Genomic DNA, 14,387 nt, shown 5'->3' on the forward strand with positions numbered 1-14,387 from the left:
TGACAATTACAGTTGAAACTCGATATCTCGAGCTTGCTTGTCTCAAAGTGTCGGCTATCTTGAAAACAAACACGTGCACAAAATATCATATTAGGTCGAAACTGAAACGTTTGATCCCTTTCAATTTGAGATCGATCTATTTATCTTCCGTTACTGTCTAGTCCTTTACAGGGACTAAGACACTTTCGTGCGCGTCAAGGCACAAATATTATTAGTAGAAAATAAAAGAAAATCGGGCCAAAATAAAAGGAAAAAGAAAATTTGTTAGTGATTTAAAAGATAAAAACAGGGATGAAGGGCAATGTTATGGTGAAGTGTGTTCAATGCTGCAAACAGCGGCATGTTGGAAGGAAGGGATGGGGGTGGGAGAGTATTTGTAGTAATTAGTGGCTGCAGAGATTAACCTGTAAACCAGCGGATGATAATGGCGTGATTGCCTAGATAGGGGGATAAGATAATCTTCTATGGGGATTGCAACCAGCTGATTTGACATTTTATACATAAGAGATAGTCGGGATTCAATGCACCGGAGATCTAGCCTGCGCAATCTTAGATTGTACTTTCACAGATACCGAGTTTCGACTGTATTTTATTTTCTACGAAAATTAAAATCGTAGAAAATAGTTTCTTCGTAAAATAATTGCTTGATAATGTATAAAATCTAATATTAATATAAACCATTAAAGCTTTTATCTATTAGCGGTGAAGTTGTGAAATGTTATCATTGTTCTTTAGAGAGCATGCTATTTGATCATATACTATTGATTCCGGAGGCCGCAACGTCATTTGATGGAAATTATATTGAGATAAGACACTCTTGTTCAAGATGTATGATACATTCAGTTGTTAGCTGTGTTAGAGATACGCTCAGATACTTAATTTGTAATATCTAAATATTTATTTCAATATGAGAAGATAGTCTTTTATATCTCATAGACTATGAAATTGTTTGAAATTGTTTGAAATTGTATACTGATGCTTTAAGATAATAAGTTCGAATGGGATATTGTGCCAAACAGAAAAGAGTTTATGTTTTCATCATAGAGTTAAAACGTAAGGAACTAGAGCGCACAATGCAATGGCTTCTTTTGTGAATGATTCTAATTGTAAATTGATGAACACTCAATGTGTAAACTCTTCACCAGTTTTTAAAAGGCATGAATTTATAAGATCTGGAACTGAAGTTGCGTTACCATGTTTGATAATACTCATTATTGCGACAATAGTGGGTACCTTTGGAAATATTCTGATATTGCTCAGTGTGATAAGTCGTAAAAATCTGAGAAAAGTGGAAGGTATTTTTATAGTGAATCTTGCATCTTCAGATCTGTATGTAACTGCTGTAGCTGATCCTATGAGTATTTTAGGTAAGTAATATTAAGATTTTTGTTTTAAGTAGCTTGTAAAAAACTGCATGGTTTACGTTTGATTTCTGTTAAATTTACCGATGATATCACAAAAACAATTAGATCTCTATATTTAATCCCAATGAACAAGTAAAATTCCCATTCATTTTATGTTCAAAAGTTGAAAGCCACGAATTCATATACCCACGAAATTGCCGTTTTGACCAAAGCCAGGAAATTTCATGCCAACCAAATTAAATGATTTTACAGTATTAAAGAACAAAAGAAGACCCACTATACAGAGTTAGATCTTTATGAGAAATGTATGTTTTAAATTTTTTTATACAATTTTGTACTTACCCTCCCCCCCCTCCCCCCCCCCCCCCCCCCCCCCCACCTCCACACACACACTACACGCCCCGCCCCCTCTTAAAATGACTGTTTAAAAAGCTGAGTATTTCGTTCAGTTGCAATATAATTTCTAAAATGCAAGTTTTAAGAACGCGTGTTGCTTCTGACATTTATATCATTCCTTCGGCAAAGTATGTTTACGAAATTTGTATATTCTGGTAAACTAAATCTTGCTTGGTTTGACAACCAAGATAGAAAAATCACACTTTAAATTATACCACTAGATAATTAACTTATTGTACCCCCCGACAACAAAGTTGTAAGGGGGGTATACTGGTTTCAGGTTGTCTGTCTGTCTGTCTGTCCGTCTGTCTGTCTGTCCGTCTGGTCGTCTGTCCGTCTGTCCGTAGACGCAATCTTGTGCGCACCTTCTCTCCTTATCCCCTTGACAGAATTTAATGAAACTTCACACAAGTGATCAGTACCAACAGTAGTTGTGCATGGGGCATGTTAGGTTCTTTAAGAAAAAAAATTTGCAGAGTTATGGGACTTTGTTTTTTTGTTACTTTACTATATACATAGACACAATCTTGTGCGCACCATCTCTCCTCATCCCCTTGACACAATTAAATGAAACTTCACACAAGTGATCAGTACCAACAGTAGTTGTGCATGGGGCATGTTAGGTTCTTTTAGAAAAAAAATTTGCAGAGTTATGGGACTTTGTTTTTTTTGTTACTATACTATATACATAGACACAATCTTGTGCGCACCATCTCTCCTCATCCCCTTGACACAATTTAATGAAACTTCACACAGCTGATCAGTAACAACAGTAGTTGTGCATGGGGCATGTTAGGTTCTTTCAGAAAAAAAATTTGCAAGAGTTATGGGACTTTGTTGTTCTGTTACTATACTATATACATAGACACAATCTTGTGCGCACCATCTCTCCTCATCCCCTTGGCACAATTTAATGAAACTTCACACAACTGATCAGTAACAACAGTAGTTGTGCATGGGGCATGTTAGGTTCTTTCAGCGACAAACATTGCAGAGTTATGGGACTTTGTGTCTTGTTAACATACTATGTACATACAGCCTACATATGCAATCTTGTGCGTGCCTCATCTACCAAACCCTTGCACACAATTTAATGAAACTTCACACAAGTGATCAGTACCAACCCTAGTTGTGCATGGTGCATGTTACATTCTTTTAGATAAATATTCTGCATAGTTATGGGACTTTGTTTTTTGTTACTATACTATATACATACAGTCCACATAATTATGCAGTCCTGTGTGTGTCAAATTCAATGTACTGTGTCAGTGCATGCGGGGGGGTACATTCATCACCTTTAGTGATAGCTCTAGTTTGTCCGGACGTTTAGTATACAGATGACACAATATTTCAGTAAGGTCTCTGGAACGGTTTGCTTACCCTTATAACTGATTAAAATAGAATCGTTTGATTTCTTTGTTGTTTTTGTTGTTGTTTATTATATAAAAATATGCGTAGAGTTAGTTTGTTTTTTATTATCAATTATGTATAAAAACGGGATTTATTTCTGAAAAAGGCACTATTGACACACTTTCTTGGTAATCGTCCAAATTAAGTCTATACACTGTATAAAACTATTTAAAGTGGCAGCTTCTAAATAAACAATTTGTTCATGGCGACTTAAAATAAATTCTTGCCTTACAAATATATTTCTTCTTATAAATTAATTAAATAGATTAAAGTGTTGGTAATTGTATCTTCATAGCTTTAAGTTATATCCACCTATTCAAAAGATGTTCAGTTTAAAAATCCCCGTACTTGATATGGGCATAATGTAATTGCTAATTTCAAAGTATCTAATACTTAAATCAAAATTCCTAACACGATTCCTCGGTCAATACGTAATCCTTTAAAGTGCATTGAGAAAAATAAGATATAAAACAACTAGATAAGACATAAGATAAAGACGATGCACCAATACATCTTTTACGCACTGCAATGACGCTATGTTTAGCAGATATAATAGTGAACAATGCTTAAATCCCAATATCTACGTCATGACCCTTGCAGCAACCCATTCGTTATTCAGTTTGGCAATTTTAAGAAGGTACGTAGCTTTATCTTGATTGATTTTATATATAAGCTTAGTCAGACGTACAATACAGTTACGTCTAATATGAAATTGAAATAGTGTGATCTTTACTAACAGTATACTTTTTATAACAAATTTAACAAAATCTGGCCAGCTTTTAAGGTTTATTACTAATGTTGTAGTTTTCAATCTGCGGTGGTCAAATATATTAAAGTATGTCAGAAGATCTTTTGGAAACATAGAACTCAAACAAGCAAAACGCGAATTGCTTGAGTCTGTTCATGAAAGGTGCTACTCCCTTATTACCTTCTAGCAAAGGGCGTAAGCGGAACTCTGTGATATATTTAGACTAAATAGCCTACATGATCCCAAAAGTACCATAAAATGTAACAATACGAGGAGACATTTCACGGTCGCCAACCGGCACTTAAAGACTATTATTTGATTAGTTGAAAAAATCTATAAGTAGATCCTTTAGAATCATGGAAAGCCACAAAGCAAAATAAAAGCCGAATAAGTTTTGTTGGGTCCGTGCTTGATATTCATAAACCGTATCAACTTCCTGACTACAACCATATCACCTCCCGCACTGGGTCTGTTCACGATGCCCGTAAACCCTATCTTCTTCTGCACTGGGCCTGTTCATAATGTTCACAAACCAGATCATCTGTCGCACTGGGTCCGTTCACCATGTTTATAAATCGTATCATCTTCCGTACCGTGTCTGTTCTGGGTCTGTTCACTATTGTCATTAATCGTATCAGCTTCGGTATAGAGTTTGTTCATGTCATCTTCCGTACTATGTTATTCAAAAAGTATCATCTTCTGTTCATGATACTCATAAACCGTATTATCATCCGTACATCAGTACCTGGTCTGTTCACGATGTTGATAAACGGTAATATCTTCCTTTACGGAATCTTCAGCCAAAAAATTCTATTTCGTAATTCTTGAATACTGTTAAGTCAATTACTGTAAAATTCCCGACACAAACGTCCTTTGGGATAAATTCTCGCACATTGTTGTTAGATTATAGATATTCGTCGCGATGATAATAAAAAGGGACAATTTCTTTGCATCGACCAGATAAGCAGAAGCAATTCAAATCTCACATCTAGGTTATTTAGAAAACAATGTTACAAATTCTAACATCTTGCAATGTGAGTGTTACAAAGATTATTACAGTTGAGCTGCACCATGAGAAAACCAACATGATGCATTTGCGACCAGCATGGATCCAGACCAACCTGCGCATCCGCGCAGTCTGGTCAGGATCCATGCTGTTTGCTTTCAAACCCTGTTGCAACTAGAGAAACCGGATGCGCAGGCTGATCACGACCCATGCTGGTCGCAAATGCAATATATTGGTTTTCTCACGGTGCGGCTTATTTCAGTATTCTATTTTTGACAGTAACATGTATGAAGTAAATGTTAATTCGACACAACAAAGCTTTATTAAAAATGTTATATGCCTTTTGTTGATTTTCATAATAAAAGGCAATGAAATATCACATGGTATGGACAAAAATGAAGTTGAAAGTAGGAAAGCCGACTTTGAACATTAATTAAGTTAAGAAACATTAAAAATGGATATTTGTGTTGTTTAACACATATTTGTGGTTAGCCAACCCCACATTTAACCTACATTGAAAGAGAAAAGACATACGAGTTACACAGAGATTGCGAATTACAGTCATATATCTCACATTGCACTATATACAAAAGGCGACTTTTGACAGCAAAACAGTCTACGTTATTTTTGAACAGCCCTCGTATAAAATATTTCTTTTAAAACTTGGAGGATTTTAGCATGACAGATGTTTAGAATTGTTTACAATTGATTGAAAATAAAGACAGCTGGATGTTGCAGATCTGTGAAATTAAATGTGTTGGTTTTCTCATGGTGCGGCTCATATAGCTACTTCTAAGGGCGTTTATATTTATAATATCAGAGAAGACCTAGTTATATACCTCAAACATGTTGACAGTTTATAGAAAAAAAAGAATGGCGCGTTTAGTTTTATACAATCCAGATGATATACTCTTATAACTTCAAAATATTAAAGTTTAGTATTTATAAACAAGCTATATAAATCTCATTCACCAAACAGATGCAAAAAAACCAACTTATATATAGTTAGAGTTTACAATCCAAATGCTATCTTTTTAATGAAACCATATCACATTTATTTCATTCCTATTAACGCGTTTAAAGCTTTCGTTTACATACGTCACATTCGTATATTTTATAGAATCACGATTAGGAATGTTGATCACTCGAAGAAATGGTTTCGGAAGAATCTTGGAAAAGTGTCACAGACTCATCACGATCAAGTTTTTCCATATTGTGTATTTTCTGTCTGCAGTATTGCAGATTTATTGCAATGTTTTTCACACCTACTTAAGCAACATTTTTATTGTTAGTTGCTAAACAAAAACATCGTCACCTGCTTGAGATTATATTTTTTAAAATCAAATCAAAGTAAAAATTACACTGAAGTGTGACACTTACTGTCCGGTTTTCAGAGTGTAATATTACTTTCTGGTCATGAAAAAACTTCCGGTATTCAGAGTGCTGTTCTAATTGAATTTATATTTATATACTTTAGTGTCTAAAATTTTAATCATTTTATGCTGAAAAAGGTCTTGATAAGACCGAAACCGGTACAACTATAATTAAAACAGTCTTACCCTATTCCGGTGTTGGTCGTTTAGTATTCCTTCCCCACCTTATAACAGAAAAACTTGGGACTTTGAAAATTGTCCGATTTTCAGAGGATTCCGGGTTTTGGAGGGTCCGGTTTTCGGAGTTTCTACTATATTACATGTAGGCCTAATTTAAATATTTCCTCTATTTCGTCTATGATACATAAGATAGACGTTTCTTGTACCAATATTTATACCTGTACAGGTAAATTTCACATTACCCATATTTCTAAAACATAAATCAAATCTGTCATACTGTGGACCTAAACCCTTTACATGGAACGATGCTTCATCACTGAATCGGTGGCAAATACTTTGCTTTTTACATAATCTGTTCAATGAGGATTACTTTTATGGCAATATAACACAGTATTATCAAAAATAAGGTTTAAGATAAAGGTGAATAACGCAGAAATAGTCCTGAAATCTGCGATATTTGGCTGAGAAATACGTTTGTTTATTTCTTTGTTTTAGGTTTAACGTCGTTTTTCAACACTATTTCAGTTATTTAATGGCGGGCAGTTAAACTAACTAATGTTCCTGGGTTCTGTACCAGTACAAACCTGCTCTCCGCAAGTAACTGCCAACTGCCTCACATGAATCAGAGGTGTTGGAGGACGAATGATTTGAGACACAATGTCTTTTACCAAATCGTCACGGAGAACATACGCCTCGAGGACCCCGCGATCCGTAGATCTGCGCTCTCCCTATTGAGCTAAGCGGGCGACCGAGCATTTCTTCGTGTGACCGACATCCCTAAGCATATAAGTGAAGTCCAAGGAGATCGCGCAATGTCACGCACATTAGAACGCTTGATTTTCAGTTAACAACTTGCAATTCTGTCTTTTCATATATTTTTTACTTCAAAATTATGAAACACATTATATTTTTATATTTACAGAATTGTAACTTAAAATATGAATTGCGGTCAGAGTAATCTCCATTAAGGTAATTGTACGCCTGACGTCATATCCACAAACTATAATCACGTCCATGTTAATCATACCCATATGACAACTTTCTTTAATACCGTATATTCTCTAATCAACGTACTTCTTCTCATAAACGCCCCTATCCCGACAGTGTCCAAGAAAAATAGATAATCAAGGTCACAAGTTAATACCAGAAAAATTGGTAGTGATTTTTACGCTATAATATGCATTTATAAAAAAAATTTATATGAAAAACTACCGCATTGTTAAGGCTTTAATAAACGTCCCTCGCCCTCCCTATCTTTGCAAAATGTAAATGGGTAATATATAGTATATAAATGGTATAAACTATGGTATATAAATGGTATATAATATTGCAATGCATCACAAAATAAACGGTATGCTAGTAAATCAATAAAAGCAAAAAGATTGATGAATTAACAATATTTCCAGTGTTCACTTACGCCTCCATTAAACTAGAATTCTACAATAATCGAGATAATATACAGCTGTTTTCAAATGGTAAGTTCAAACCATTTTCTTATCTTTTCAGCAAAAATAGAAGGTGAGGAGTTCTTTGACCGGATTCCAGGATTATGCCAAGCAGTTGCTAGTCTATGTACTATTTCCTGTGTGGCGTCACTGATGACCATAGCGGCCATGAGCTTTAACCGATACGTATTCATTTGTGCACATGACAGATATGAACGAATCTTCACGAAGTGGAATTGTGTCTGTATCTGTATTTCATTTTATGTTATTGGAGGGATTCTGGTTCTTCTAAATGCAGCAGATATCGGGGACCACGGATTCGACAGAAAAAGTTTGGAGTGTATCTGGGACCGGATGGCAACATTTCCGTACACAGTCGTGTTTTCCATAACTTTAGTCTGGATTCCCTCTATCGTGACAGGTTTCTGCTATCTGAAGATTTATCTTTATGTGAGGAAACATAAAAAACGAATTCGTGAACAAAACCATACTGGTAACTCTAGACCATTCCTGAGAAGTTTTCACCTTGCAAGAACCTTGTTTATTATTTACGCAGTTTTTATAACATGTTGGGCACCATATGCCTTGCTTATAGTTATCGATTTCAAAGACACCTTCTCGCACGAAATTCACTTGTATATAACAGTGTTTGCTCACTTGCACCCGTCTCTTAACTGGCTTATCTACTTGGTTACAAACAAAAAATTTGCAGACGCTTACAAGCATTTGTTCAATAAATGCAGGGTGTGTCATTTCAATATTGTTGAGACGGCTAGTAGTCTAGTTAGCCAAAATCATGCCATGCAGTTTTCAAAATCAAAACCACCCTACCAAATTCACAATCAAGACCTTGATATTGACGATGAATCGAAATTACATCGAATTTCATTCCTGTCAAGTAATAAACTTGACATGCAGCAGGATGAAAATAGCAACTTCGAAAATAAACGAAAACCTATGATTGTATTAGAATCAGCTTGTTGAATATTGAAACCTATCGTGTATAAAAGTTATTCTGGGAATTTATTTTGAAATTGCACTCGCCATTGTCTTTTTGGCTATGACATTATACTTGATTTCACACGTGAATCACGAACGAGTCAAATATTTGCGTTTTGTTAGCTGGCGTCATTATATATTATTTGATTCAACAGCCTCCTGTTCAAATCGGATTGATCCTTGTGTTATTTTGTTCGAACAGATGTAATAAAGCAGCTCTATGATACAGGAAAGCGCCATCTACCATCGCCATTGAAGTAATAGATACACTTAGACTAAAAGATCTGTGGTAAAATATCACCAGGACTCATTCCAAACTTCGACCATACACTCCGACAAATTAAACAATGTTGACAGATTATTTTTGTTTCAGTTTGTCTGTGACATGTGTTCTATAATGGTTTTAGTTTTGGTTATAGTGCTAACATTTGTATTCTGTTGTAAGTAAAATGTTTAGTAAATACACAGTCCATAAAATAAAAAAAAAAACGTGTTTGTAAACATGGACGGATCAAAACGGAAGGGGAAGAAGCATTTTATAGAAATATTTCGATGGCAAAATACAATACATATCGTAGCCCTGCCCAACCTATAAACCGGGCCAGTCTATTTTATAAGTACAACAACATCGTTGACCCATTTAAACGAGTTGTAGTCAATGTTTTGTTTCTGTTTCTAAAACTTGCTTTAACATGTAATATAAAGACATTTTCTCATAGAATATACCACTGCTAATATGAATCAATTTGAATTTAAACGTTACACTTACAAGTAAACTACACATGAATTATTTAAAATTGAAATATTGAAAACAACTAAAACGCCATAACTGTTTAAAAACTTTGCAACCCATTTAAGCAATGACTGATGTTTTGTTTATTTAAGTAGAGAAGTGCACTGCTTCTACACACAAGTTGCAATCTGTTATATACTGAATTGAAATTATATCAGTGTTTATGTGCGCAAATACGTACATAACTTAGTGTTTATTTTCACATTCTCTCTATCATTTTCGTGTTTCTAACGGTAAACCATATTCAATTTGATGGCTCCTTTTAGACGAATGTTACTTTTTAAATTTTCGATGATAATGCAATACACAGAAGATGTTTTAGTTCAAAGAAATGCCTGATGCTTAGACCAACGATGTTGTTTACGGCGTTTCCTGATGTTGAATATAGACACGAGGAATCGATGATAAATGAGCCGCGCCAAGCGAAAACCAACATAGTGCGTTTGCGACCAGCATGGATTCAGACCAGCCTGCGCATCCGCTCAGTCTGGTCAGGATCCATGCTGTTCGTTTTCAAAGCCTATTGTAATTAGAGAAACCGTCAGCAAACAGCATGGATCCTGACCACCAGACTGCGCGGATGCGCAGGCTGGTCTGGATCCATGCTGGTCGCAAACGCACTATATTGGTTTTCTCATGGTGCGGCTCAAATGTTGATAACTGGTGCATCGGACAGGCCATTTATAATGTCTGTAATACAGAATGACGGTCTGACGGCGACTTCAATACATATTCTTTACCTCAAGTTGAACTGTACAAGTTTATTGACCACCGAATTAGCATTTTCGTATCTGATCTATTAGACGAACGTCTCGATGTCATCAACAGATTATATCGCGCATAGTCATTATGAACGACAGAAACCAATCTGATGGTACCTATGATTGCTTCTTCTCTACAATTTGCAAATACGAACGAACGTGTGGCTATAAGATGAGACTTTTTTTCCTTTTAGCATACATGCTATATTTAGTTCTAGCAGTAGAGATAAATTATAGACCATTAATTCTTTGAAGGTTTGTCTGGAATAGACGTTTACTTATACTTAGATTAGCTCCTAGAATTATGCTATTGTTTTCAGCTGTGCCCTCTTTTTATGAATGGGGTCAGTCTATATATTTTCAAATATCATATTTCAGTCATTTTTCTGAATAGACTCACTTTTGACCGCTGTGAAATTTCATTCATTTTTTTCCTCAATATGGCTAGTCTGATTCATACTGTAAAAATGTCATTTATGCAGAAATTGTTTACCATCATTTTCGTAAATAAAATACCTAAAAATAATCGTCTAGAATTGAGCTAATGTGCATACAGTTCGATAATAAGTCTAATTACTTATATATTCTGGTAAACAAAAGTACTAATTATGTAAACATCTACGGTAAACAACAACTTATTGGTGACGTCTTTCTTATCGACTCTTTTAAATAAATATACCACTCATGTGTTAGTTAAGAAATGTGATCACAATAAGCTAATAAAATACACCAAATTAAATATGAACCCTTTGAAATTCATGCCCTAAAGGCGGTTCACTTTAGGTTGATCATAAACGTTAATGGAATCGAGCAGGCTTTATATATACTGTTAGTTATTTAGACAATAGATGTGTACTGAATGATTTGATAATTGCTGATAAAAAGACTTACAGTGTACATTTCAGACCAGATGTTCTATTTTAGTGACTATTGATAAATGCACATAGATGTCTTATTGTTAATATTACCGGACCATTTGGAGCGAAAGTTGTTGCTCGGTGTGTTAGTCGTCCATTAGTGTTACTTTCTGGGAAGCGTTAGTCTGCCGGTATTTTTACATAGGATGTACAAACAAAGTTATAGTTTAGTTCGATCTTTGATCAACAACGAGTCATCTACCTGGAGAACGAAATCATTTTCCTGTAATAACGCAGTCCATTACAGGGTAATGAGCTTTTTTTCGGTAAGGGTGTAAATGCACGCCTAGTGCTGCTGTAGCTTTTGAACTTAGTTCGATCCCATCTGTTGCCGAACAACAGAAAATATTGTGTTATCATTGGTCCCGTTTATCTCATTTGAAAGAGCGTAGATAAATAAAATGCGTACTAAGTTAATGTAAAATTAACTTTCAAAATTAGTTCTTGTAAGTATAAAAAAATCTACACCTTGAACAATTTTATAATTTGAGTGACCTTATCAGTAATACAGTTAAATCCGCATATAGTTAAAAGTACAGTGTGTATAGTTAAATGCACAGCATGAACAGATAAAGGCGACGCATATAAAGTTGAAAGCACCTGATAAACAGTTGAAACGATCGCATACAAAGTTAAATATACCAGTAAGCGGTTTAAATTTCCAAGAGATATTTTGCCACTGACCGTTCAAGTCGGCCCCAGACTGTGTTCCTTTTTATTTGTTGCGGCCATGCTGCCTCCTTGTTTTGCTTTGTCTGTGTATATTTGGGCAAATGTACACTGCTGAACTATTCGACTGTTGCTCTTCTTTCAAATTGCACAGAACATTAATTACGATAATTTTATGAGATAATTTATGACCAAATATTACATAAATTAGTCATGAAAATGTTTTAATTGCAATTAGATTTAATATCTTAGTGACAGGTTAAATATCTGTATGATTACATCAGAAATAATGATATTTGCTCTAGAAAATTGTGAGTTGAATGTTTCCTAGAATATCTGTGACGGATATATCAACGATCTAATAGACAAATCTGTTATTAAATAAAACCTTAACCTAGTGAAAACACTTGAACACTTGCCTTATTTCTGATTTGGTGAAAAGATGTCTACTAGTATTCTTTTGATGATTTGATCCTAACACTGTTGTATATGTGATAATTAAAACATCTATCTAATGTTTTGTTTTGTTTTAATTTGATTATTTTAACCATTTTATTGTGTATAATGATATGGGTTATTAATCTGAAACACTTAACATGGCGTCAAATATTGAAATAAAATAATCAAGACTATTTGTGTACGGGGCATTCCGTCCAAATCGTGAATAAGAATTCATTGAAGATCGTAGATAACGAGCACAGAAAGAAGCCAAATGATTTGATCGGTAACATTGCAATTTCATTGCACTCTTGTTTTTATAACAAATAAAAGAACATACTGAGAGGGGAGCAGTTTTGAATGCATCTTTCGTTTACGCAAACGTGTAACTAACATAAATATTTCCATTGAGGTTAGTTGAGATAATACGTTTGTTTTATCATAGCTGTGCATGTTTTATCAACGAGCACAGAAAGAAGCCAAATGATTTGATCGGTAACATTGCAATTTCATTGCACTCTTGTTTATATAACAAATAAAAGAACATACTGAGAGGGGAGCAGTTTTGAATGCATCTTTCGTTTACGCAAACGTGTAACTAACATAAATATTTCCATTGAGGTTAGTTGAGATAATACGTTTGTTTTATCATATTGCAGAATTCTTGCATTTCGAAGACAAAATAGTATTTCCGTCTATGTTTATAGAAGCAGATAAGAATATTGTGTTCTTCTGTTCAACACAAAATATTCCCAGTTTTAGCAGAGACACATGGGATATTGTTCCCATCAGGTCTGACAGTCAACATTCGGATTCTGACAAAAATTCAGTAAGTTATACATTTCATTAAACAATATGCAGTCAAACTTCACACTGCGGTCAATTCCCCTTTCATTTGTTGTTTGAATCGGCTTGGAATTACTCCAAGATGTGTTGAAATACTTTTGATAAATCAACTTTCTATCACTCTAACTTTCAGACTAACTTATTAAAACATTCAGTAAAGATTAATAACTTTTTTCATAGATTAAAAAAAAAACCCACTAAAATTATCATATAAATTTTACTGTAAAATGAGCGGAAAAAATACGGGGGTCTCCGACTTTGTTTTCGCTGTATTGTCTTAAATTTTCTCCTGCCCCCATTTCACGCGCAGATTTTGCGCATCAAAATCTCAGAAAGAACTGTTTGTATTTTAAGGGAAAATAAGTTAATCACAAAAAAAATTTACAACAACATAAATTTCACTTTAAGCGTATTCTAATTTTACAAAATAGAAAAAGTGTAATAAAATCTGGAAAGTAGATCCCCCGGAAGCACCGAGAACAAGGCAAACAGAGAAAATTGCAGACTCGGTTAGATTGAGTCTGTTTATGAGCAGCCATTTTCCGATTTCTTTCCCATTTTTATTGTCACACTTGTACACTTGAATGCATGTTACACACACACAAACGTAATGAAAAAAAAGATACTTTTATTAAACATTTTACTGCTCGTTCTCTCCTCCATAGATTCTTTTTAATTTTCTGAAAATGTTCCTGAAAAGTTTTGAATAAAATAAGATTATAAAATTCTTTTTCCCGCTGGAGTTCGCCAGTATCACATGTGGGAGAAAACCTCCAGTGGGAGATTTTCAGATCGCTTATTTTCAGGTCTAATATAGAAACAACACAACATTAAATACTAAGAAATACTTACCAGCGATAAATAATGAATTTCAGAAATTTTGTTAAAACCCAATGGGGTATTTCTCCCGCAATTCTTAAAGTGCGAGAAACCTCCGATTGGACCTCCCATGGGATAGCGAAAACTCCGCGGGAGAAAAAAATACTCCCATGGGAGGACCAACTTTGAAGCCGTCCCAAGAGTTCGTTGTTTGAGATATTTG

The 14,387-nt window shown here is 34.7% G+C and overlaps 1 protein-coding gene across 1 annotated transcript; it reads left to right on the plus strand.

The window, feature by feature from the left end:
- The first annotated feature begins 860 nt into the window (after nucleotides 1–860).
- LOC123529600 (melatonin receptor type 1B-A-like) lies at nucleotides 861–12,551 on the plus strand. The gene is made up of 2 exons (XM_045309988.2): nucleotides 861–1,367; nucleotides 7,984–12,551. Exons 1-2 carry the CDS (start codon nucleotides 1,079–1,081, stop codon nucleotides 8,904–8,906), a joined length of 1,212 nt encoding a protein of 403 aa, XP_045165923.1. The 5' UTR covers nucleotides 861–1,078; the 3' UTR covers nucleotides 8,907–12,551.
- The last annotated feature ends 1,836 nt before the right edge of the window (nucleotides 12,552–14,387 follow it).

The sequence above is a fragment of the Mercenaria mercenaria genome, chromosome 13 (genome assembly GCF_021730395.1).
Source record: "Mercenaria mercenaria strain notata chromosome 13, MADL_Memer_1, whole genome shotgun sequence".
Lineage (NCBI taxonomy): Eukaryota > Metazoa > Mollusca > Bivalvia > Venerida > Veneridae > Mercenaria > Mercenaria mercenaria.

Coding starts and splice junctions, on each gene's coding strand:
- LOC123529600 (XM_045309988.2), top strand. CDS start 1,079: ATGGCTTCTTTTGTGAATGATTCTAATTGTAAATTGATGAACACTCAA. Junction 1,368..7,983: donor TGATCCTATGAGTATTTTAG/GTAAGTAATATT, acceptor TTATCTTTTCAG/CAAAAATAGAAGGTGAGGAG.